The 26,088-nt window shown below is 40.2% G+C and overlaps 2 protein-coding genes across 2 annotated transcripts in view; one reads left to right on the top strand and one right to left on the bottom strand.

The window, feature by feature from the left end:
• PDZD8 (PDZ domain containing 8) overlaps positions 1-6,096 on the top strand; it is a 64,120-nt gene extending 58,024 nt beyond the window's left edge. The window contains exons 4-5 of the mRNA XM_068398782.1: positions 176-338; positions 1,484-6,096. Coding sequence (XP_068254883.1) covers positions 176-338; positions 1,484-3,681 — 2,361 coding nt within the window. The 3' untranslated portion in view covers positions 3,682-6,096. The remainder of the gene's footprint in view (positions 1-175; positions 339-1,483) is intronic.
• Positions 6,097-9,520: 3,424 nt separating this feature from the next.
• The window catches only part of SLC18A2 (solute carrier family 18 member A2), a 29,622-nt gene continuing 13,054 nt past the window's right edge, over positions 9,521-26,088 (bottom strand). The window contains exons 5-15 of the mRNA XM_068398783.1: positions 24,454-24,546; positions 23,939-24,028; positions 23,788-23,831; positions 23,652-23,712; positions 18,137-18,232; positions 14,991-15,069; positions 14,693-14,744; positions 14,178-14,241; positions 12,969-13,088; positions 12,274-12,407; positions 9,521-9,648 (exon numbers count right to left, since the gene is read on the bottom strand). Coding sequence (XP_068254884.1) covers positions 9,541-9,648; positions 12,274-12,407; positions 12,969-13,088; positions 14,178-14,241; positions 14,693-14,744; positions 14,991-15,069; positions 18,137-18,232; positions 23,652-23,712; positions 23,788-23,831; positions 23,939-24,028; positions 24,454-24,546 — 941 coding nt within the window. The 3' untranslated portion in view covers positions 9,521-9,540. The remainder of the gene's footprint in view (positions 9,649-12,273; positions 12,408-12,968; positions 13,089-14,177; positions 14,242-14,692; positions 14,745-14,990; positions 15,070-18,136; positions 18,233-23,651; positions 23,713-23,787; positions 23,832-23,938; positions 24,029-24,453; positions 24,547-26,088) is intronic.

The following is a 26,088-nucleotide window of genomic DNA, read 5'->3' as shown; positions in this document are numbered from 1 at the left end:
CTGGATTGGCAGACAGGTAATCTATTCTGTGATAATCTGCTTAATGAAGTCAATGGATGTCCTAATGTAGTTTTTAAAATAATATCAGTTGTATAATTTTATTTAAACAGTCATTAGTAACCATGAATCCTTGCAGTCACCTTAATCAACATACTCTTAACTTCTTTCTCTCTAGGCAGAACTAGTGAAAGGGAATCTGCAAAGTGTTGGGCTCACGCTCCGCCTCGTGCAGTCCAAGGAAGAAGACGCAGGGCATGTTGTCATTGAAACTGTGACTCCAAACTCACCTGCTGCAGCTGCTGATCTACAGAGGGGAGACAGACTTCTAGCAATTGGCAGTGAGTAATATGTCAGCATTCAAAATAAGTGTCATCTTGCAAAGTGGGAGGATGTGTCTGCATACAGTCCAACTAGATTGTCTTTCTCAACAGTTACAGTTGTGCCTGGGACTCATAATAAAAACTAACATTTATGTATTTATGGGCACTTAAGGTTATCACTTACTTGGTTTGTTTCCGTGCATATTTATTTACTCTTTGCTAGGTAAAACCCAAAATAAAGTTTAATAAACATTTGAATGTAAATATTTTCTAACTGCTCTAATAGTGATGCTGTGAGGTTCTCTACTTAGTTTCTTCCAGTGATGTTATAAAACGTCAAAGAAAACCACAACATTTTACGTCCTAGGCCTGCATACTCAGCTTTGAACCTAAAGGTACTAAATAGAGTATGGAACAAGTAGTATAAACATATTTTTGACTAACAGAATAATTGTCTCAAATGACAAAATGACCCAAGAAGATCTGCTGAGTATTTGATAGTATTTTTATACTTTTAGTATCAATTTTTGTCAGCTCTGACATGTAGGAGCCTAACTATTATGAGAACTCTGAAGTTCTCATATTTGAAGACTTTTGGCCAAATTGTAACTGGCAGATAAGTGCTGTGTTGAGGCAAAAAGTAACCCTTGACTTTTGTGGGGGAGGGCACTGTGGGTTTTTTTATAAAGATTCTGTTGAAAACCCTGGGCATGGTGAAGTGTATTCATAGTAGTTTATATTCTACAATTTTAAATTAGACCATCTCCAGATATAGCTTGAATACTGTTTTATATGGATGGTGATACCAACAGAGAACTAGGTCATAATTGCAAACCGATACTGTAAATCTTACTGCTTTAAAATTGAGAATTGGAGGGGACCTACAGAATATGGCAGTGGACAGCATTAATAACAGACAGCAAACTGGAGTATTTATGTTAATATGTTTTCCAGCTCCTGAAGTGATACATTTGTATGAATAAAATGGAAAGGATCTATCTGCTACATTTCAATTAAGCTCTTCCGTCATAATTGACTTCCTCTGTTAGTGAGCAACAATATTATTACCCACTATTAAAGATCTAAACATGTTTGTCAACTATTTTTGGCCATTTAGATTATTATCATAATTAAAATAGAACATTTTTGTCTTTTTTTAATAGGTGTTAAAATCACATCAACTGTCCAAGTGTTGAAGCTTATTAGACAGGCTGGGGACAGAGTTTTAGTCTTTTATGAAAGGCCTGTTGGGTATAATCAGCATGGTTCAGCACTGCAGGATGGATTTGGACAACTGGAAGACACTGCTTTCTTGACACAGCCAGAGGATGACCAAGCGAGTTTAACAGCTGATGTTGATAACAGAGATTTTGATTCAGAGTTTGAGGACTTAGCTTGTGAATCACCTGACCAAAAAGAAGAACTGCTATCAACTCTGAGTCCCAAACGTTCAGTAGTAATACTTGCTGCTAAACCACTTGGAACTATATCTCCAATTCTGAATCGAAAGTTACATTTAGGAAATTATCAGACAACGTCAAAAACGCAACAAAAAGATGGAGCTAAAGTGGCAACACCCAAAACTATTGAGGGTTCAGATGCATCACAGCAATCGGGTAAACAATCACAAGGATCCAGTACTAAGCCTTCTGTGCCACCTAGGCCACAAAGTAAGCCTATTTTGCCTACTAGTGAAACTCAAAATCTGTTAGAAGCTGGAGGTGTGTCTTCTGAAAAACCAGAGAGGCCACCTCCACCTGCAAATAACGGAGATAAATGTACAGAGAAGGTAGTAAAGAATAATGAGCAAATAGAAGACCCAACGGTATCAAAAGTAACAACGGCACCAAAACAAGATACATTAAAGGATGGACTTCCAGAAAATGCACGTAGTTACAAAGATAGCGGAGATAATCATCAAACATGGGAATCACCAGAAATTCCATATAAGATCCGTCAAGGCCGATGGCCAAGGACGAGAACATCCGCCTGTCTATTTGAAGTAGAAGGATACCATAAGTACCTTAATGTTGCACTGTGGTGCAGGGACCCTTTCAAAGCAGGTGGTTTTATCTGCTTAGGATATGCAAGCATAAAACTTGAAGAAATTGCTTTAGATTGTATAGCTACATCCTCAATGGAATATATTAGAACGTTTAGACTGGATGCTCCTACACCTAAAGCAGAGGTCACCAGAACAGCATTGAGGAATTTGACAACCCATAAGGGATTCAATGAAAAATTTTGTTATGGTGATGTAACTTTACACTTCAAATATTTAAAAGAAGGTGAAATAGATGATTCAAACTTTCTCCTGGAGAAAGAAAAGGAATGTCACTTGGAAGAAGAAGCTCGTGCACCTCAGAAAGAAGATCCTTACTTGGGACAAACTGTTCTTACGGAGAACAAGCATAACTTTCAAGATACTCAGTTTCAGAATCCAACTTGGTGTGATTACTGCAAAAAGAAAGTATGGACTAAAGCGGCTTCACAGTGCATGCTCTGTGCTTACGTTTGCCATAAAAAATGTCAAGAAAAATGTCTAACGGAGACACCCTTTTGTGTAGGAGCTGAAAAGCGACTTGATCGAACTGTGGGGGGCTGTAGAGCAGAAGGACAGGAAGCTCCCCAAGCTGCATCCTCTCGTGTTGATTCAGAATCTAAATCTGTTAACAGAACTACAGGTTTGACCAGGCATATCATCAATACAAGCACCCGTTTGTTAAACCTTCGTCAGGTCCCCAAAGCTCGCCTTTCTGAGCCAGGAACAGAGGTGGTAGAACCTTCGCCAAAGCACACACCCAACACTTCTGATAATGAAAGTAGCGATACCGAAATCAGTGGGCCGAGCAGTCCTTCAAAACGTGCAGCAGGTACTGGGATAAAGTTGGTCCGAAAGGAGGGTGGTCTAGATGACAGTGTCTTCATTGCTGTTAAAGAAATTGGACGTGATCTCTACAGAAGTTTACCCACAGAGGAGCGTTTTCAGAAATTAGAATTTATGTTGGATAAGCTGCAGAATGAAATAGACCAGGAACTGGAAAATAATAATTCACTCGTTAAAGAAGAAAAAGAGACAACCGATGCAAGGAAAAAAGCCTTGATTTCTGCTGCGCTGGCTAAGTCAGGTGAAAGACTACAGGCCCTTACGCTGCTGATGATCCACTACAGAGCAGGCATTGAGGATATAGAGTCTTTGGAGAACATGTCGTTAGAGCGGCAGTCCAAAAGAGTGACTAAAGATTCAGAGGAACCCAACATAGCAGAAGAAATGGATAAAGAAGATGTCAGTCTGACGGAGGCTCCAACATTCAACATCATATCGGAAGAACCAGTTGATCCACCTCAATCAGCAGACTGATATTAACATATTTAACCTTTGAAGGAATGGACTAAAAGAATACTTTGCACTTAATTACACACACAATTTAAAACACTGGCATAATGTACGTGTCCTGCTTCTCCACAGTTATTTGCCTGTGTAAGAGTACAGCTAATAATGGTTCTTCTCCAGCTACAGCACCATAATTTTGTTAAAGTGGCTGGTTAAAACTACATTTTGGGGTTTATATTGGAAATTTATTTTTAATAACTTATTTTTATTTTTTCTAATTATGTAACCTTACCATTTCACATTAATGTGTGTGGTGTCCTTAATGTATTACTTGCTCCCTGCCCCCCCTGTCCTTTTTCTTCTGAGCTAGTGTTTTCAACAGGAAACTGGCAGGATTTTCAATATGTTTAGTTACCATTGTATGATGAAAAAATTATAAGCTTGTTGCATGCCTGTGCTGATGACTGACACAGAAGTCACTGAGGGACCAGGCTTTGAAATGTTGATCACAGTTATTGTACGTCTTCTAGGTAGTTGTGTATTTTTTGCCAAACATATCATAAAAGCAAACAAAAGGTCTTTCATTTTGGTCTGTTGTTAGTATCTACTAAATTTAACATTGCATATTGTTTGTTTTCCATATTTTTGTTAAATACAAGAACTTCTCATAGTTTGTACTTAACATGAAATACAGTAATGCTATGGTAAAAAAAAAAACCTCCTTAGAACTTTGGGCTATTGTATCCTGATTGAATAATACTAGATATCAAAGTACATATCAGTATCTCATAATAATTTATTGGGAATATTTTTGAGATAAGAGGCTGGTTGCCTTCCAGAACAAAATTATGTGTTTAAGCGTTGTTGTATTATCTGATAACCTGATAAAGGAAAATTGTTCTTCACAAGAGTTGGAGGTTTCACTGCATTCTATGAAAAAGCATGTAATGACGGTTTAAGTAATTTAAAAAAAAAAAATTAATATTTTGCTGCAGACTTCATCATTTCAGGAAGCTTAAGGTACAAAATACTTTACAAAATAGCTAAACGTTCTCTCAACACTTTTGAGTAATCATATAGGGGTAAGCTGCATTCGGCTTCTCAGACAGAAGAGGCAGTCTGAGCGGAAGGATCACCTTTGTCAGAAGAATGTCCTATAGTGTATATAACATGTTTTGTTTGAGTCAAAATAAGTGAGGCCAGTAGAGATGAGGAAGAATTTCAGCCAGCAGCTTTTGAAAATAATTATCTGGTCTTGTGCTACATGTAAATTGTGGAACTTAGCATCACCTGGCTAAGGCCATTGTTCTTACTTATTTCCTGTAAACATGTCTTTGTTTCATCTTCTGTGTATAGAAATGCCGTATAAAATATCTTTATTTTAGGTACTGTGTTAGGTACTGGTATCGGTATCACTGGTAGTAGAAAAAAATGCCTTTGTGGAAATGGAGTTGAATCTAAGATGGTAAAATAACTCATTTAAATTTTCAGGCAGTCTGTAATGTACCTCTCCGTTAAATTTGCTTCTCAGTTTATTTTGTGATGGGCAAAATTAAGAAGCAATGGTTTTCACAGACGGAAAAGCATAGTTGTACTTCTGAACAAAACGGTTACTTCCACTCATGCAACTACTTGCACTTTTTTGTGAGTTCTGGCCAGTTGATACTTATTTAGTTGATGTATGGAAAACACTATCCATGCTAAAATAGGCATGTGACACATTTCTGAAATTAAGCTTCAGCAAATAATCGCACAAAATTAGCTTCCCTTATTGACTAAAAGTTATTTAACCTATACTTGCTTGAGATGCGTATTAAGACTTCCCCACTCCATTTTCCCAGTGGCTTACCATTGGTGGTGATCTGCATTCAGTCTCCATCAGTGTTTGCTCTTAGGGACTACTATAGAGGTTTTCAAATATATCCAAGTACTTTATGTCAATCCTGGTACACATGAAGGAGCTGTGAAAACAATGCAAATACTGATTTCAAAAACACATTCATGGTTTTAAATTGACTTGTGTAATACAGTGGGTAAGAAAAGCTGGATATAGTTTTCCTCGTATAGTATTGCTAATGATGATTGTAAGAGAGAAATTCAACGTAGTGCAATATTTTTAAATATACTGAATGGGAAAATGGCAAAATAGTTGTATTTTAGTGATAAGAAGGAAAACATAAATTCCTATCTGGCATTAATTACAATAAATGGTGAATCTCGAGGGGAAAATTGTAATACTACATTCCTGATGTAATCTTTGCTTCATGCTTGACTGTAAATAGCTGAAAATAAAGAATACCACAGAAAACAAGAATATCTTGACTTAATGATATCTGAATAGGTGGCAGCTACACACATTTGCAGAAGATCTGCCTAATATGATTTTGTTGGCTATTATTTTATCATGAGAATAAGCTTTAATAAAATAGTTTTGCTAAATTATCAACTTCTTTGCATTGTGTTAATATTTTTTTTTTTAAACGTTTGTATTGCAGTAGTTTTATCATCTAAAGCCACTACTTAAAGGAAAGATCTCTGGGAGAAAAACACACATTTTGCATTAACTAAAACTACTCATTGCTGGATTATTTGGGCTTTTATGCATTCTTTCTATTTGCATATGCAGGTTTTTTTTATTCTACACAGTTTAATAGTAGACATAGATTTCTTTCCAAATGGTGATTCCAGTTGATTGTTTGTGTAGGTAGAGAATCTTATAAAATGCTAAGGATATTTGTGGGCTTTTGTTTTTTTTAAGACCTCCAAGCACTGCCCAAGGAATAATTGAATTGGTGGTAGTGACTACTACCAGAGGTACATTAGAGGAAAAAATTGTCCAAGAAAAATTCTTCTGAGTTGCCCTGTCCTTCAGAAAATGTTAATGGGTAGTAACTAAACAAATCCTTACTGTTTACTAGCTCATTTTTATCTAATTGCTTTTTCCTTGTAATTCCCTATCCTTGGATTTTTTCCCCTCAAATTTGAAATCAAACATATATGGAAGTTTACAGCTCCAGGGGAGGACTAAGTGTGGGAGCAAATGAACAAAGTGACTTTATCACACTTAAATTTACACAGATCAAAGTATATAAATATGAAAGAACACAAATTATTCCAGGACAGAATGGGAGGGTTTCTGTGTATTTTCTGTGACTGAAGTTACTTCCTGACTGTCAGCAAAAGGGGTTTGATTACTTATTCCTCCAAAAATCCAAAATGTAGAACAACTGCTAGATGTCTATTTTTTGGGGAGAAGGTGGTGTAGAGAGCCCAAACATGAGTGTCTGGGTGGCTCTTAACTCTGTCTTCCTCTGTCTTCTGGTGGACCAGGAGCAGAGCAGGAGCATGGGGGAGCCAGGCTGAGCTGTGTGGGTCTACTGCAGGTCTGCTGAGCAAACGGTGGTAAGATGCTGGTCCCTGAGGCCCCAGTAGAAACCTGGCTCCATCTGCAGAGGAGGGATGTGATCAATTCATCTGCCCTTGGGCTGCTGCCTCATACTCGTTTTGTGTTGCAGATTAATGTGAACTCTTCCTTAATTTTGAGGTGCTCCAAAGTACAAAACCAAGCCATGAGGTAAGCCATTCTATGCTTTTTTTAAAATATATAAGTTGCTATGTTTGCATTACTTTTATACTTGTGAATTTAAATACACTAGTTAATCAGCTGGCAAATAAATGAACATGTTGTGTGATAATTTAGAATTCTAACATTGGTGTATTAGTTTCAGATTTAATTGGATTAACAATTTCATGTCTTCCAAAAGAGTTCAGTGAAGCTAAGTAAAATAACTTCTCTTGGGGCAAAGTTTCAAGTATCCCAATGATCTACGACATTAAAATCAGAACCTGATGTAGATAATCATCGATCTGCACAATTGTTACTTATTCAGTGGCAGTGAAGTACTCAACATATGACAGCATCTTGGTTTATGCTGTATTAATGTCTGTCTCAAACCACCTCTCAGCTTTGAAGGAAGGATTCCCATCTGTTAGATATTCAAAAGAATGCAATTGAAAATATACCCCTACAAAAATCTCTTAGTGGATTTTTCAAATCAACCATAGGACATGTTGCTTGGCCTTTCATGCCATTTAAGCCTCTTGTGATATTTTCTCAGAATTTTCACCCTTATTTAAAGAACATACAGGGCTGTCCCCTGGTACTGCACATTTTGGCTTTATCTGTTTCCCAAAAGTTAAATCTCAGACCAGCAGCCACATGACAGATTTTGGAAGCTATTGCGCTTACTTAAACAAGTTGCACATATTTATGACCTGGAGTGAGAATGTTTGTCCCGAGTTGCAAATGGACTAGAAATGAGGTGTGCTTTCTCACAACCTGAAATATTTGTCAGCTTCCCCCCCTGCCCCCCCCCCTCAGTACAGTAAAACACCATGCATGAGGCAAATAATGAGGGGCATTATTTCTTTTTTTATTATTTTTACTTTATTACAATAGATCATGAACTTCTTTCAGATAACTTCATTTTAATGTGGTCTGAATGCATAATTTTTGACAAAGCAATACTTGAAGTTTGATCCACTATATTTTTCATATTTTCTGAGCATAGTATATACACTTTACAAAACTATGTGTAAACATAATGTCTATGCTGTAGTACATAAAACATCTGCAATTACATGAAAGAAGGCACATAAAGATTTTAATTTTACAAACTAAAAGATACACCACGGTTGAGAAGGACATTGGGATTGTTTTAAAATGCTTTCCTTCCAAGTCTCATTTTTCTCAGTGCAGATAGGGACTGCCTAATACAATGCTTTACCTGTATTAGACTGTGTCCCTAAATGTTAAGAGATGTTGGCAACAAACTAGTCATTTTTTTCATAATTTTTAACAAAGTTGATATTTTAACTTATCTTTTAAAAATAGATATTTATTGAATTTCTAGATGTGCAAGCAAATGCACGTAAAATAGTTTTTTGTTTGAACTGCTTGAGTCATCAGCTTACTGTCAGTAAATGCCAAGACTAAATACTGTGATACTGCGGCTTTTCTTAACCAGTCACTTAGGATGCATCTAAAATGAAGTTAAGATATGTTAAAATTAGAAGATTCAAAAGATAGAAATACAAAAAGTATCTTGGTGCTGTTCTTACTGCCTTTAAGGGAAAGGAACAATGCACATTCATACCTACGTGTTTACCCGGTGTTGTGTGTTTTGTGGGTTTTGTATTGCACAACTGGTTAACTAATTAAAACTTCATTAGATAGTACTGACTAATAGCAGTAGAGTCATCTGTTTAAAGTACTGTTTTCCCCACCATTCCATGAGTGGCTCAGGGAGATCTCATTTTTTAAACTGGCAAAGAAGTTGTGCCTTTTATTTTACTAATGCATGGCCTAAAGTTGATCGAAAAGTCAATGGCAATGTCCACACTCTGAATTCCAGCCTTCAGCTCCTCTCAATGTACTTACAAGGGTACCAATGAAAAGGATGCAAATTAGATAGGCTTGCTTTGAGCTTGGCTTTTTTTTTCCCCTTCCAATTAGATAAAAAAGACGCGTGCTCTTGCCAGTAAGTCATGACTCCAAACACAATGTGAAATACTGTATGTCAATGAGTTGACTTTAAAAAAGATTTATACTACACATTTAATAAAAAATATAGTGTAATATTCAATAAAATTAAATACACAAAATAAAAATTAACACTATACAAATCCTCTATAAAAGCTTTTCCTCCCCTTGTAAGGCAGTTAGCAGTCTGCTTTATAACCACAAGCGATGAACATTATACCTTTGGCTTTTTTGACCATTTCACTGTTAAATGTACAGTAACAACTAAAACCTATTTCTGGATGAGATGTTTCACAAGAAACACTGCATTTTGTACACTGAAATATGTTATATGGCTTTTCGTGTTACTCATCACTTTCATATTCTTCCTCATCACCTATGGGGTAGGACTGGCTGTTGTTCTGGGTGTACATTTTGGTTTTCACAGGACAGTTGTGATCCATGAGTATTGCCTAAAAGAAAAGAGAGTGTGAATATTACTGTTTCGGCTTAGCATCCAGCTGAAGTCTGTGGCTGACTCCACCGCCCAGCGCTCTGGCTGCAGCCACCGTTCAGGGATTCACCTCTCCTCCCTGAAAGTAGAACCCACACTGATTTCAGGTAGAGTAAATCAAGTCCATAGGTCTGTGTGAGGTGGGATCTTGGCCCTAAAGACATCACCAGCAAATGTCTTACCTTGCTGGAATGAGTATTTCAGCCCATGTATGGAATTGAAATACATCTACCTGCTCTCCAGTTACAGTAACTTACCTCTCCTGTATTTAACTCCATCTATTAAAAGCTGGATGAATGAGCAGGAGCAGTCCTGCTGTCTCTGGCTGGGTCTCCCTTACTGGCTTGGCTTTTCCCACTGCTTTCTGTGGAGCTCCAGAACAGCATAACTGGGCTCCGCTGAGAGCAGTGGTCCAAATATTGTGACTTGACACCCAGGGCAAGCTAAAAGTGATTATCATAGTTAGGGGCCAGCTCCAGTATCACATTCTTTGGGATGATTTTTTTCCTGGGACAATCGGAGTCTGTACTCGGAGCAGTTGCGTAGCATATTTCATGTTGAATGTGATTAAGTTTGGGTTTTAATTAATTATGCAAAGAGCACAAAGTAGGAACCCACCTTTTGACTCTTCAAACCCAACAGAAATGGCACATCAGTTCACTGGCCCAAGCCACTTGGGAATAGGAGTCGCTCTGCATTTAAAGGTATGTTTGGGGGCAGACACTGGAAGGTGTTTAAGCCGTAAGGAGAAATCCTGTCCCTTCAGTGATTACCACGTTACAAGTGCAACCCTGTCAGTGACCAGGGAAGCACACGATAAACTTCATATCTCTAGCAAACAACAGTTTGGTTTTTTTTTTTCTTTCTGTTCCTCAGCCTTAGTCAATGTGAAAAAAAACAAAATCTGTGCAGTCTGCAAAGGTCACGACAAGGGATTAACTGGGTTCTCTGGGATTCTGCAGTCTAAATATGTGCAAAACAAAAGGTCTCTGGCCTCACATACACCACTATTTCAGCAAGATTCCTTTTTCTGCCTTCTGTTCTCTCCTGCCTGTACAAAGGGCAAGCAGCAAATGCAGCAGGTTCTGTCCTTACCTTGCAGAGATGTGATGCTGCATAGTAAGACCATGGCCATGCAAAGTTACATTATCTTCTCACCCAAATAAACAACTAGCAACTACATTTTGCGCCCAAGTCAACCTTGTTCAGCATGAGCAAGGATGGAGCGCAGGGTGGGCTAGACCTACAGCTGGTGACAGATGTTGCAGCAAAGATCGGTACTTGTTTGCCGGGATTTTCCCAGCCCCAGAATCACAGCAGGGATTGTTCTGCCTACTGACTGCACTGCTTTGTCACTAATTCCTTTGGGAGCTTCCCATCTTCCTGCTGAGCAGAGGAAACCTAGTGAGGAAAGCAATGGATCCCCTCCTGCAGTAAGAGGGCTTTTGAACTTGGTCTAGTATAAATCTATAGGAACAGCAAGTCTTGTAACAGCAGAGTAGGGGAGCAGGTAAAGGATGTTATGTGAAAGGGCAAATTGAGCTACAGAAATGGGAAAGGGAGAGCGAAGTATAGGAGGGGAAATGAAGGAAAATGACTACCAAAACAGGATTTTTTTTTTTTTTGTGGGGGGGAGGGGGGGGGACACAGGCTAAGCAAACAGTGAGCAATAGGTGTGAAGGAGTGAAACAGTCCTGCAGGCACATTCGTGGGTGTCCTGAGGCAGAACTCCTGGAATAAGCAGGGAAACTCCTCACTCTGGGTCTTGTGGAAAGCAGACTTTTACATTTACTCAACAGAGCAAATGTGAACATCAGTGGGGAAAAAGTCTGTTAAAGGCTCTTAATCACAGTGTAACTTTTGACTTAGGTCTCTTAGCCCCTAATTATAGAGATGTATCACAACACATTCACCTGCTCTGAGACTCGTCCCTAGGTACCCTCTGTGGGCTTCAGGAGACTGGACAAGATGCTGATTTGGCCAAGCATCATTCTTCTCACACACCATACAACGACTGGGGAGCGCTGACTGCTCGAGAAAATTAAGTCATTGGCAAAGTTATATTAAAAAAAAAGGAGTCAGGATAAGACCTGTGGTGCAGATAGGGTAAGAGAAGCCATTAACTTGTAAGGGCAGGTGAGCCATATGGAGGAAAAAGGAGGAGGAAAAAATATGATGCAAAAGATAGATACTGTAGAGGACCATGTCAAAAAAAACAGGTTGAGGCACACAAAGGAATAAACCAAAATTGGTCAATAAAGTTCTGGTACTTCAAGGAAAACAAAAATGCCTTTTATACTGACTGTGCCACGGCATGTGCTGTTGCAGATGGATGTCTGCTGAACCCTGTTTCGTGATAATCAAATTTGTGCCTTTGTAACACATAACTGATAAAAAGTTTTTCTTTATACACCTTAGATATAAAAAGAAGGGGGTGTTCATTCCAAAGATGATGCATGAGGGTGAAATAAACTGTGCTGGTCACATTTTGGGGAAGTTAGAGGCAAAAATGTAGAAATAAGTTATCATTTGTTTCACTGAAAAAAAAAATAAAACCAAAAGAATGAAACCATGTTACGCTTACCATTTTCTCCTCTTTGGCAGGTGGACTTCGAAGGAAAAAGCACAGGGGTGCGAAGAGGATATCCACAATCCCTATAATTGTCATCAGCCACGGAAATCCAATGGCCTTTGCAATGGCACCACCCGCAGAGGGACCTTGTATAAATAAAAAAACCCTTTTCTGAAGATCACTCAGACACAAAATTTGTAGCAGTCACTTTAAACAACAGTAATTTTATATACAAAACTCCCACTTTACAAATTGATTTGAGGAATGTGAAGACATGTTTGTAATTATAACAAAAACCTTTCCTGGTTCCGTACTCCACATTCATTGAAGAAATTAGAGATGGTTCTTGGGGCATCTGTATCCTGCACTCAAGGAGGCAGGGGGGTCAGTGGGGAGTTGTTCCTGTCACAGACTATTAGGAGCACAGCTGTGCTGTGACTTTTAAATGTTCAAAGGCCTCTTTCCTAGGGACATCCTATTTGTGCTCAGTGCCTGACACCTTCAAGCCTCTTATAGCTAACGAAGCTCAGCACGGCACCGCGGCAGAGGAGGGGAACAGATGACAAAAAGAATTCCCTCTGCTTTGATTTCTTGTAGGAAATAAGAACCCCTGCTCATAAAGCCTGCGCATGCCACCGGGATTCACACCTGCCATCGTAGCGTATTCTCTTAATTGTGCGTTATAGGCAGGAAAAGGCTGGACTTACCTATGGCGAAGCCCATGCAAAAAGCAACATCAGCTATTGCATACACGCTGCCATAGACTGATACGTGACGCAGATCTACGAGGTAGCCCATAATTGGCATCATGGAGGAGTCCACCATTCCTGGTCAGGAGGGAGGGAAACATATTTCAGGAAAACACTGCCTTTTTTTTTTTTTTTTTTTTTTTTAATTTTAATGTTTTGGCCAACTAAGTGCTAAAAAGGGATGCAAAAGCAACTAAGCAAAAGATTTGTATAAGAATAGACTGTATTATCTGTGCTTTTTATGGTCTTTACTGTGTCTGAGGTCACATATGGACATACATAGATGCGTACATGTGACACTTGCCAGAGGACAAGAGAAATGCAAGCTTAGAGAGTATCAGGCACTTCCCAGCAGCTGTCTGTGCAAAGGCTCCCATCTTTCATTACCAGCCAAGTAGCTTTCATTTAGGAGAAATTTATTTTGTATGAACTTACACTTACTGTAGGCCTAGAAGATTGCACTAATCTCCAGTCAATCAAAATTATTACAGTGGTTTTAACATGACTTTTGAGCCATACTGTCATTGCTAGCAAGAAACAGCACAAGCAGCTGACAAAACTGCTGAGATACTGGGGACCTGTAGTTGTGCCTGTAACTTCTTTCCTAACTACACATCCCTCATGTGTGAAGATGCGCCAGAACATTTGCTGACCAACCAAGCGCTAAAATCTAAGCCATGGTCCCCACTCCAGCCTGACTGCATGGTCCAGCATGAGCAAAATTCACACACATTACTCAAAGGAGAGTATGTGTGCATGGTCTTGGGAATTCCTATTTGATGGACAAAAATTCAAGCCTGTTTTTTTTTTTCTATGAAAATGTCTATATAAATTCTTTTCCACAACAGGGAAGACTGTGGGTTTTGGGCAGTGCATGGCTTTATTCCTGAAAACAACATATGCATTCATGGACAGTTCAAAAGATGTGTTGAGGCTGATGGAGCAATTCTGGACAGACTTCAGCATCCAGCTTGTCTAACAGCAGCCTGGTTCAAACCACCTGAGCACCGTCCTTTAATCCTTTGTGCTATACCTACCAGTTTGGGCCACAGCTCAGGCTTCACTACTGTCAGATCAGAATGGCAACAAAACTAATTTTCCATGTAATTTCATATAAAATCATTTTTACATAAACAGACTGTAAGAAGTCATTGTAATTTTTCTTACCAATAGCAAATCCAACACCAAAATTTGGTGCTATGAGTCCATAAATGTTTTTAGCAAATGGTACCTATAAAGGAAATGTCAGGCAGTTAATTATGTCACACTGCACATGCTAATGAGGTTAGTTTTCTTTTTCCAAGATAAATTCTCCAAGTAGTTATGGCACGCTTTGTACAGATGTGAGAGTTAGAGTTTGATCCTTGTTCTGCGCTACCGTTTCAGACAACTGTGCCATTAAACCACTGACACACTTACTATTACGAGCAAGAATGAACTGTTGAGTGACAGCTCAAAAAAAGGATCATCCTCCTCCTTTCAGAGCCATTCTTCCTTAAAATAATTGCAGCACTGAAATTTGAAAGCACTCAAAACTCTGATCTGGAACCTATTAACTACCCATTGTTTAATAACGTATCATAAAGCAGAAACTTCAGCAAAATCTCATGGGGAAAGCACATATTTGAAGATGAACACACAAACATTTGGATGGTTTGAAAGATACATGATCTTCTACTTACGCATAAAATACTTATTCCCACGATCAGCATCCCGATTAAAGCACAAAGCCACCTATCAAAGAAGAAACATCACTCAGCGATCGGTGATACTGAGATGTTAGAGCTGATCTTGAATGTTTCAAAGTCACATCCGAAGTGCCGAGTCACACAACCAAAGTGGCATCATGTTCAAAAAAGCAGTTTTACTACTATAGAGCAAACTTTAATAATTTCCACTATCAATAAACAGCCCTGGAAAACACTGGAAATGGCACATGAACAGACTGGAAGATTATTAGTATTTTTAAATTAAGCATACCTTCCCATTTTGTGTGCAAGTATCCCAAAAAGATTAGTCCCAATGAGATAAGAGATACTAGCTGGAATAAAAGCAACGCCTGAAAAATATGAATGAGATGGTTTATCAGCAAAGATTTTAGCGAAGTGTTAGAAGAAACTAATAAATTCCAGACATTGCAATTTTGATTTGAACGCGTCTAATACGATTCTTCGTGCATAGCCCAAAGAATCAAATATCCGGTTTGTTGCAGCCTTCTCATGAAATCTAAGGCCATCATCTATGAAACACGGGAGCGATGTGACCCCTTTGAAAACAGTTTTTCAGCATCAGCTACAAGAACTGGTATGGGAGAGGGGACAGAACAACAAAGAGCAAAAAGTTTATATCTATCTAACTACAATAAGCTTTGGGATAGGTCAAGGAGATCAACTTTTTCGTGCTTGCGTGGCTTATGGAGCATGTGCTCAGCACATGCAGCAAGCCCAGAACGGTCAGGGGTGGGTGAATCCCTCCCCGGAGATGGGACGGCAGGACTGCTGCTGTGGCTTTGCAAGTCACGGTCCCCCTCCAAGCCTGTGAATGTCGTGAGGCCTCGTGTTACAGGCGAGTTTCTAATGCCATGATGTGGTCCTTGGTCAAGCAGCGACTGAGGTCAAGCATATATCAATAACGTAAAGGTGAAAAAGCCTTAAAAACATGGTTTTAAAATTATTTAGCCAATACATTTACAGTAAAATCTAATTTTAAAAAAATCAGTTATTGGTTTAAATTAAAAAAAATTATTTGTAATGACTGGCAGATGAGGACACCTGAGTAAATTCATTCTGACCTTGATGGGAGGGTACCTGGACCCTCCCATCTCCCCTACATCCGCTTGGAAAAACACACTGTTGGGACCAGCAAGTCCACGTATGAAAAAATATCCGAGAGGCAGAGGAACAGGATGGCTGTGCCTAATGCTGGATGCTGGTGCAATGACGTTGAATGGTTCATGTGTCTTGGAAGAAATAACACACTTTTTTTCTGTTGTTCCTGTTAAATTTTGCATCTTCTTAAGAAGAATAAAACTGGGAAACCTGACAAAACTGTGAAAGTCTGACAAATTAGCACATGCCATGATAAGCCTTCCGTTTGGTCACTGTTAAATCAGGTAATTCAGATTTAGGCAGCAGCCGTGGCATTACAGTACACAATCAAACCATTTCCTTAAGTGTATATGCTCCTCAGCTTTCACCAGGGCAACATAGATTTTCTCATTTCCTGCCTATCCATCTTCCTTCCCATCTCTCTGATATTAATAAGAAAAAAAAATTGAGAGGTCATTTTTAGCACAGCAATATCCTGTGATTAAAATCCTTGTGGGTTACAATGGTGATGCTGGGGAAACATTTTCACCTGTGTAACCACAGCTACTTCTGTGCTGCTTGGAACTGTCTGTTTATATGAAATGGTCGCATACAGCAGACCTTGTCAGCTGTAAAAAAATTATAAATACTGCAAAAGCTTGTTAAATAAGACTTGCAGGTTGGTATGTAAGCTGTAGTATATTGAAACAGAACCGTAATTTTCTAAATAAGCTTTATGCACAGTAACATTAATTGATCAAATCAAGGTTTTTTTATACCTTCTTCAGATCATGCTTTAAACAGCTGGATCTCCAAATTGCATAAGATAATCGTTTGCTTAAAACCCTACAGTTCAAGATATCATTTAAGAGGCTTAAAAACTTTAATTAATGCTTTCAAATCAGACAAAGTGTAATGGAGTCAATTACTTATATCATTAAGGGGTAAAATAAGTCTTAATTTAAAATGGATATTTTCCTTCCAGAAACCTCTGTTCAACTAAGAGATTTGTAAATCTCATTTCCCTCAAACCAGTAATATGAAACTTCAGTGATAAGCAATCTTTCTTTTTCTTCATAAGGTTTAAAATATCTAAGTTTGTGTGTTAATTTTGCTATATTGCAGGCTAGCAGTCATTACCACGTTCCACAGTACAGAAACACATTAAGCTATGGCCACCCTAGAGCTGATTTTGCGTTAATTAGAACTAAGGTTTGTGCTTTCCCTGTGGTGTAGGGACACCTACATTCACATAGAGTTGGGTTATTAGTCGGATGCTAACTGAACATCATTTTCATGAAGGAGTTTTCTTTTTCTTTCAAATGCTGTATATTGATATTAAAAAATACCCTAATGAAAAGTCACAGCCCAGAACATTTGTTAACATTATCAAATATATGTTGGGGGTTTAACGGTAACTCTTTCCTGCACCCAAGATCATTCACATTAATGTCCTGCACACAGTTTGACATTCACTGGAAGTTAGTCCATTCCCCCCGGCCCCTTGCCCCTTGTTCACCTCAAAGAGAATATAACTGCCCCAATTTTACTCTCTAGTCTAACTTGATACGTAGGACAAATTCCCAGTTTGCCTGTGGACACTGGTTTCCTGAGACTGTCTCCCTATTACAGGTCATAAAGTGGTCCAAGTTGGGGCTCTCCCATTGCTTTCTGTTGAATGGGATGACTGAATAACCACTGAAAGGGTGCCAAATTTGTCAGATTCAAGGGAAAATGCTCCTCATGCCCTTGGTGGCTACATTTTAAGGGAAGTCCGTCCTTCTTCCACACATTGCCAGTCCTGGAAGGAGTATGTGTTGGCATGGGCATACTCTGCACCAAACGTACTGCACCTGCTGCAGATTTCTGTGGCTACCTGCTCCTGGCAATCCCAGTTAGGAGCTGAGGAAGGATTCCCTCTGGCAAAAACCCAAAACAAGTTGGTTTGCCTTGCTGGGCTGGCTCTGCAGCTCACAGGGCATCTTCCAGCTGCCCCAGCCAACACTCACTCCCAGATGTGATGCTGGGGCTCCCAAAGGAGCAGGCACAAGCACAGTGCTGTGGCTGCCTGCATTTATTTCTGCTTGCAGTGTGAGTGTTGTCCTGTACTGGAGTGTCTATTGCTATAACATCAATCCACTAACTATTTTTCTTACAGACCAATGTTTGCAATTGTGCAGGTATAACACTGACAATTTAAAGATGATAAAAAAAAAATTTACTACCCTGAAGCATGTAAGGAGGCCATTATTAACAGGACCAGAACTGAGACAGTCATTAGACAGACTATAGAGATGCAAATAATATACTGTACTTTACCAAGCTGCCATTTTTTTGAACACATGGTCTCCATCATCCAAATGGGTAGAGCTGGTTCAAGCATAGCAATAGCCATGTTGGCAAAGCAGATTGATCCTTAGAAACAAAAGGGAAGGAAAAAGAAAAGTAGTAGTAATTATTTCTTTTGACTACGAACAAAAAGCCATGCAAAGAATGGATGCTTTTACATAAAACATTGCACTTTTTACGGTCCTATTTGTCACACATCAGATGTTGATTAACATTAAATAGAACAGAACATAAAATCACTGAAGACTAACTTTCTATCTATTTCTATTCTAGAAATTCTACGGTAAAGGTTAAGCTATTTTCATAAAGTGAAAGTTTGCAGTGAGCTAGATGACATTTAGAAAGTTCATGAGGTCCGACTGTTGTACAAACGATTAGCTAAAACTACAGTCTTCTGGTCTTTATCTAGTCTCCTGGGGCAAAACCTGTTGTGTAAGAGGCACAGGCTCTGACCCTATGCCTCCACCATCTGAGAATGACTGTGATGAGATGTGGAGGTCTTGATCCTAAAAATACCAAGAGACAACCACAGAGATGTCTGTCCCCTACAAAAGGGAATTTTGTGTCGAGATCCTATAGGTAGAAGCCAGTGAGTCCACACAGCAAAACATGGGCTTGGCTGAGCTTGCCCAGCCCTATGAATTTCAAATGCTTCCAAATCTCTTGTGAATTTCTGGACCTTTAGTCACCCAGATGCAAAGGATAACACTTGGTGGGAGTGCTGTTTCAGTCTTGCCCGCCAGTTCAGCTCTGCCCTACACCACTGCCTGCAGATCCAGACTCCAGTGGGTTTGTGTCAGGTTAATCTATCCTCGGTAGTGCACTTCAGCTTTAGTGCAGGGATTATGAAACCCCATGGTATTTCTTTGGATTCAAGATGCCTTTCCCACTTAGTCAAAAGACCCTTAGGCAGTCAAAGCCTAATGCAGGGCAACAGACACATCCCCTCTGCTAATCCCTTACAAAATGGCTTTCAAGGGAGTTTGGAATTCACTGTTGGAAGTGACAACCTCAAACTTGTGTTCCCATTTTTCTTCCCAATATTTACGATCTCTGAAATTTAGGAAAATATTCTAGAGTCTTACAGTCATTTACCATCCAAATTTTACTTTATTTTTTAAAAGTTTTTCTGAGGTCAGAGAAACATTATTTCTCCTGAAACAAGTTCCTCATCATACAGTTCAGAACAAAATGAGCACTGATGTCATTCTTTGCTCAAACCTGTCAGAATGTATTATACTGTGTATCCATGATTCCTAAGATGAACTTGCAGTCTAGCTGGCTCATTCCCTTCCAGGGGCAAGGAGCAACAGCCCAGCACTGCTTTACCCTAAAGACGAAAGGTTAGATCTAAAGCTAACCTTTCCACTCTGGTGCAAGCTCCCACTAGTGCAGCGTCTGCAAGGAGCTCCAGTTAAACACCTCGGGGCTGCCCTCTTCCGAGCCAAAATCAGCCATGCTCAAGCAGCTTCCTTGATGCTGGAAAAACATTTCAGGCCACATAAAGTGCAGCCAGAGGAAGCAGGGCTGTTCTAACAGAGAGGGCTTAAATAGCAAAGGTCTTACTCTACTCTTAAAAAACTTCACGAAGAAAAGAAACAGGTGTGTGTGGCATCTGCTTCTTGTTAGGTCAGGAAGCATCACCAGAGCTTACCAAAGTACTCAGGTATATGGTGACAAAGGTACTTCAGATCTTTAGGATGTACCCCAAGAGAAAAGTGAGAGCCTGACCTGGTACTCTGCAAACTCAGGACAAAGTCCAATAAAGACCATGCTGCTTTAGCAAAGCTTCCCCAGAAGAAGATAATTTTTTTCCCCCCTCTGTCTTGCATGGAGCTGACCTCTCTTTAAAGGGCCATGTCTCAAGAGCATAAATCCTACATTGTTTCTTCTTTAAATTAGATTAAACATCTTGCATTGGCCGGAAGGTGTGAAATTGCAGCTTTCCAGCTGGATCCCATCTGCACAGCTGAGATCCCACTCAGCTTTTGGCAGAGTGCCATAGACATCACTGGTATTTTTCTGTGAAAAAGCAGGTACCCAGTGAAAAGCTGTCGCACACCTTCTCAAGAACCCGCGTGCTCATGATATCTGTCTCAACTCTGTTTTTTACATCTGATAATTTAAACTAACTTGTCTGTCCATGCAACTCTGTCAGCCAGTAGCACCTAACCTTTCTTTAATCCCTGTCAGTGAGGCCTGGCTGTGAGAATGCCATTGACTTCATTCACTGAGCTCCTACCAGCAGTGACAAAACATGTCAGTAACATTTCTTCTGCCTGGGTCAGTGAGTACTGACGGCACCGACTTGGCAGCACCACCTCTGACACAACCCACATAGGAGGCAGAGTCTACATTTGCTCCCATTTCTTTTCTCCTGCAGAGATTTTCATGTGAACAGTTTCATCTGGTCCTGTCCCTCCGATACTCACATCTTTGTGACCTCTCCACCTGGACTGATGAGTGCATGTTCAACAGGAATGGCCACAGCGCATCCTGCAGTAGCTCTTGCTGGCACCAAAGGCGACCAGGCAGTAGGGCCAGCCATAGGGACTGTGATATACAGTGAGCGAATGAGAGCACTGGCCTCCTGTCTGTTGTGACAGTCAACGTTATTAACTCACAGGCAACATGGGTTTATCGAGGGAAAAAGTTACACTTTCAGAAAGAAGAGAGAGGAACTCCATGCTTCAGTTCAAGACACCTTGTGTTAGAGTAATATTGTGCTATAGATAAGCCAAATTGTTCATGAAGTGCTTGTACTTTGGAACAATTACAACTCAAGTGTATGACACATGCTCAGGAGATTGAATCTGAATTTATACCATGAAATTAGTGTACCTAAATCAAGAGTGCAAGAACCTCTGAAACTGTTAGCCCATTTGCAGCATGCCTCAAATATCCCTGGCTTTTATTTGTGGTTAACAAGTCAGCCCACTAGAGATGCAGTCAGCTGTTTAATGAGGTAGTTAACTGCCTTAAAAGCCATTCAAAACCACTAATCTCCCTGAGCAGTGCAAACCCAATGGGACTTTTAACCTTCTCCTCTCTAATCATTGTGTCTGAACATCATACACAGTGTGGGACATCTACATTCACAGCATCCTTGTGAAGCAGAAGCCATATTAGCTTGGCTTAGATATGGAGAAATGTGCCATGGTGCCTTGACTGATTGCCCCAAGGTGTCAGAGCATGGAGCTAACTCTGCCCCCTCAACCAACCACTTACCCACCCTTCCCTGTTAACATCAGGATCAGAAGTTCCCATCTTAGAAAATAAAGCAAGGAAAATACCGAACTCAAAATCACAGAATCAACTAGGTTGGAAGAGACCTCTGGGATCATCGAGTCCAACCTTTGACCCAACACCACTGTGTCAACTAGACGATGGCATTAAGTGCCACATCCAGTCTTTTCTTAAACACCTCCAGGGATGGTGACTCCACCACCTCCCTGGGTAGCCCATTCCAACGCCTAATAAACCTTTCTATGAAAAAAGGATTGTTAGGCATTGAACTGAACTCCTTGGGGTAAGGGAGAGGAAATGAAACTTTCAGACCCTTTTCACTGTAAAAAAGCAACAGCTTCAGAACTGAAGCAATTAACATTTAAGCAGCGTGTTCCTGGTGCATCAAGAGAGCTGCATGTGGACTGATGTGCACTCGTAGGCCAGATAAAAGGCTGAATTTATAGTTGGTATTTGGCGTTCAGTTCTGACAAAGCCAAATTTGGTCTGCAAGGGAAATAAAGTAGGAAGAGAAGAGGCTGAGGTTAGAGAACATCAGCATCATCTGTACTGTCAAAGGGCTGGGCAGTCTCTGTCTCTGGAGGCAGAGCCCCTGGGTGCTGTACCTAACCCTGCCGCTAACCCACCGGAGGGACTTTCTCATATCCTGGGCGCTGATGCCTGGTGGGAGCAGGACAGGTCACCCAGAGCAGCTGGTGAGAGCAGGAAGGATAGGAACAGAGAGAGTCTTTATGTTTCTACCTCTCTGTACATCCTTCCTTTCCCTGCCTCCTGTTGTGTCCAGCTGCACTGGGTCGAAGATGGGAAGGGGAAACAGGAGGCACCAGCAGTGTCTGCAAACATGTGCAAGGAAGCAAGAGGCAAAAAGAGCCAGGGCAGAAAAGGCAAGGTCTCTCTGACACACACTGCCCAGGCTACCCATCCCTGAGCATTCTTCACCACTTTGGGGCTCTGAGACTGCACAGCCCTGCTTTACAGAGCTCCAAAACTTCAGCTGAAACAGCTTCAGAGAAGAGAATAGCTGCAGAAATTGAATGCCATGCAAATATATTAGAAAATTGGAACAAAGGCCATCCCTGCTCTTAGCAGACATGGACATGGTCAAAATAGTGGGATCTATGGTCCTTGGTACCCTCTCTCTTCCTTGACTAAGACTAAGCTTGGCAGGAGCAGCTGAGTCTTAGTCAAGCAAAGTACCCCTTAAAATCAGTCCCCTTGTCATATTTTGTGGTGTAAGCCAAGTTCTGTCACAGATTAGACTTTGTCAGGGACTGCATATAAATTAGACATCTGGAGAATAATGTTAGAATAACCTCACCTTACAGCACCTGCTTTAACCACTGTAAGAGGCAAGGTACTGAGTTAGATGAATGATAGATCTGATCTCTTATAAGAGGCACTGTCTTTGCTACTCTTTTCCCTCAAATACTTTTATTCTATGGAAAGGTCTTTTAATGCACCACAAATTTCTCAAGCAAAAGTTTTTGTATAACTTTAGTCACAGCTTGACCAAGTGTCTAGTCACAGAGTTCAGGTTATGATAATTCCCTAAGATCACCAAGAAACAGAGAACTAAAAAATGCCTGGAAGAATTGCTTTGTTGGACAAGCAGGTTAGGACTAAGAAACAAAACTGTGAAAATAATTATCTGTTTCCAGGTATTTTATCAACATTTAAAAAGGCCAGGCTTAGTTACAGACTTCAGAATAAACATTCAACAGAACACAATGCAAAAAGGCAAACTTCCCTCGAGTCAGAAAGACTCATTAGACCAACGATACATGTAATACCAAACATCATTCACCGTTCAACCCCGACTTTTACCTGAAATATAATCCACACTCTAGAGAACAACCTCACTCCCTCGTCAAACGGAAACAAAGTTCAGTGTTATTCCCTACACCTGCCTGCGACGTGCTGGCAATCCCTCCCTCCGAAAGCCTTGGCCCTATTCACTTGCCTCAGAGAAAGCTCCGTGGCCACATCTCAGTGCGGTGCAGCAATTCATTGCCTTAGCAAGCAACCACAAGGCACTAGTGTCCTCTCAGCTGGAAAGACACCTGCATTTCAAACTTTCTGCCTGTTATGTTTCTACTGATGTATTCATCCTGTATTACCAACAGATTATGAAACCAGAAAATGACAATATTGTTAAATCAGCTCAGCGTGAGGCATTCCTCAATGCCAGGTATAACACCAGTGGTTGATTTAAAGAAAAAAAGGAAAAAGGATCTGGTACCTGCTGCAATAATGATATATGGGTCCTTCAAAAGTGTCAGTAATGGCGTCCCCTTCTGACTCTATGAAAGAAAAGCTTCGGATTAGGAAAGGCAAAGTGTCATCCATTGCCTAGAGTGTTTTACCTTAATACTTACTTCTGCTTGTGCTCTGGATGGCTGCAGGACAAATAATTGAACAGCTGCAAAAAGAAATCAATACTGTAACGTTTCTTCAAGAAGGGGTTAGATGGTAGTAATAGGAAAGGGATGTGCTGCATGGTGATATTGACTCTTTATATTTACTGACCTCCATCTAACAGAGCTAGTGCTGCCAGCACCAGGAAAGGAGAACTCTTCCCCACAAACTCGTACATGACGCTCCCAAAAGGTGGGCCCACTGCCGGGGAGAAAGAAAGGACACAGTTGGGAAGCCGCACCTCTGACTCTGAACAAACAAGCATTTGGGCATCCTGCTATTGGCACTCAGCGACCAAAAAGCTCAATTAAAAAAACCCAGCAAACTGAACGCAAAGCTCATTGATCATGACAACAACCATATTCATCACTCCCCAAAACACTTTTCCATGTAAACAAAACCCAAACATCTCAGAGATTATTGCCTGACATATATATCCGCATAAGAAGTGTGCTGCTGTGGGAAAAACTATTCTCAACATGCACCATGAATCCAATGTGGAGACGGCATGATAACATTGCACTCAATGAGGCTCTTCTGCTGCTTTCATAGATCACAAGCACATGCTTTGGGGATTGCTGGGGTGGCGGTGTTTCTCTTGCCAGCAGAGCCTCCATCTCACTGACCTAATACTCCCAGAGCAAGGCCTCCTAGTGCCATTCCCATTGCATTGCCTCTCTCTTCATCATCTGTATATACACTGGCGAGCATACCCATCCCTAAAATAAAAAAAAAATAAATATATTTTTTTTAAAAAGAGCACAACACACAATTAGGCACCTGTGTACTACAGTTTATGGTCATCATTTGCCAGCCCTACTAAACCTTATACAGACATGACAGCAGGTATCTCTCTCTATGAAAATAGAAATACATATATAACCCCTCCACATGGAATTCACCTTAAAGCAAAAAGGAGGTTTGGCAAATGTAAATGATCTCTAAGACCATGTTCTATTATACAGTATTACTCAGGTAACTTAATGATGCCCTCATTTGCTAGATTCTTTGTCTCTCTCTTTCACAGAGCTTTTAGATGATGCTTTTCATCTAGGTGAAACAAAGCTTTTCACAAGCATTCACTATCTGTTATTTGTACTCTGGGCACTTGACACAAAGGTCTGGTGACCACTCACAGCTGTAACTGTGGTCAGTGGTAGCTGCGCTCTGGGCATGAGGCATCACGCAGAGTTGATTCCTTTGAAAATGAGCGTTTCAAGTTTAGCATCCAAAATTAAAGGATTCTTTTGACCTTTATCTTCAGGTGCCTCGCTTCTGCGTTTGATGATGAGCCTTCATTTCACAAAAGGAAACATGAAGCCCAATGTATTTGTGTTTTCTGTGAAGCACTCGAACACTGTAGAGGTAAATGCTGCAGAAGAGACCTCATAGAAATTAATAATTCTGTTTTCAAATCAAGGTTTAAGTAGGAATCAGTAAATAGGGTCCACAGCTATACAGTGAGCCAGAAAAAGAACACAAAATATTCCATGATTGATCATTAAATGAATACCATCCATCACATGCACCAAAAGATCAGAGGTCCTGTGTGGATGAACATGCTTAGAAAATTGTGGCTGACATCAAATTGTTTGCATGAACAGTTTAAGAGCAAGTTAGAGAACGATATCAGAATTCACAATACATTTGTGAGACTTGGAGAAACATTCTGGAAAAAAAATAGGAGGCAATACAAAGAAGATAACAGAGCTTTACACTTAGGTAGGAATGATACATGCACAAATGCAGGGTGGGGGTAAATGACTGGCAGCAATACTACAGAAAACTTCCTTTGTCTGTGAGGTATGTGAAGAGACTCTCAGTGCCGTTGGCCCTGGCAAGGAGTCAGAGCTGCTTCTGAGTGCTGGGTCTGGTTTTGGTGCAGCACAGGAAGAAAAGGGGGGGGGGGGGGTTGTGACTGGAGACTACCCAGAGAAGAGCAATGAGGGGGAACAAAGGCTTCAAAAAATATCTGTGAGGGACAACTGCAACAATTAAAACCAGAGAGGAGAAAAAGAACATGGGATATGATAATATTCTTGCAACATGAAGAAGAGCCACGAAGATAAAGAAACGGTTTTTTTTGTGTTCTCTCAGGTACAGGAAGCAGAAATGGATTTATGTGACAGTAAGGAGACTTTAGATGAGACATCAGAAAAAACTTCCTGCCAGTAAAGGTACTTAAGCACAAAGCTGAGGGCATTTCTGAAGGCTTCAGAAAACATGCCTGTCAAGTACGCATGAGGAATGACAGATACAAA

Source organism: Nyctibius grandis, chromosome 4, assembly GCF_013368605.1.
Source record: "Nyctibius grandis isolate bNycGra1 chromosome 4, bNycGra1.pri, whole genome shotgun sequence".
Classification (NCBI taxonomy): domain Eukaryota; kingdom Metazoa; phylum Chordata; class Aves; order Nyctibiiformes; family Nyctibiidae; genus Nyctibius; species Nyctibius grandis.
The sequence above is the reverse complement of the archived record's forward strand: the minus strand, read 5'-3'. Positions and strand labels throughout refer to the sequence as shown.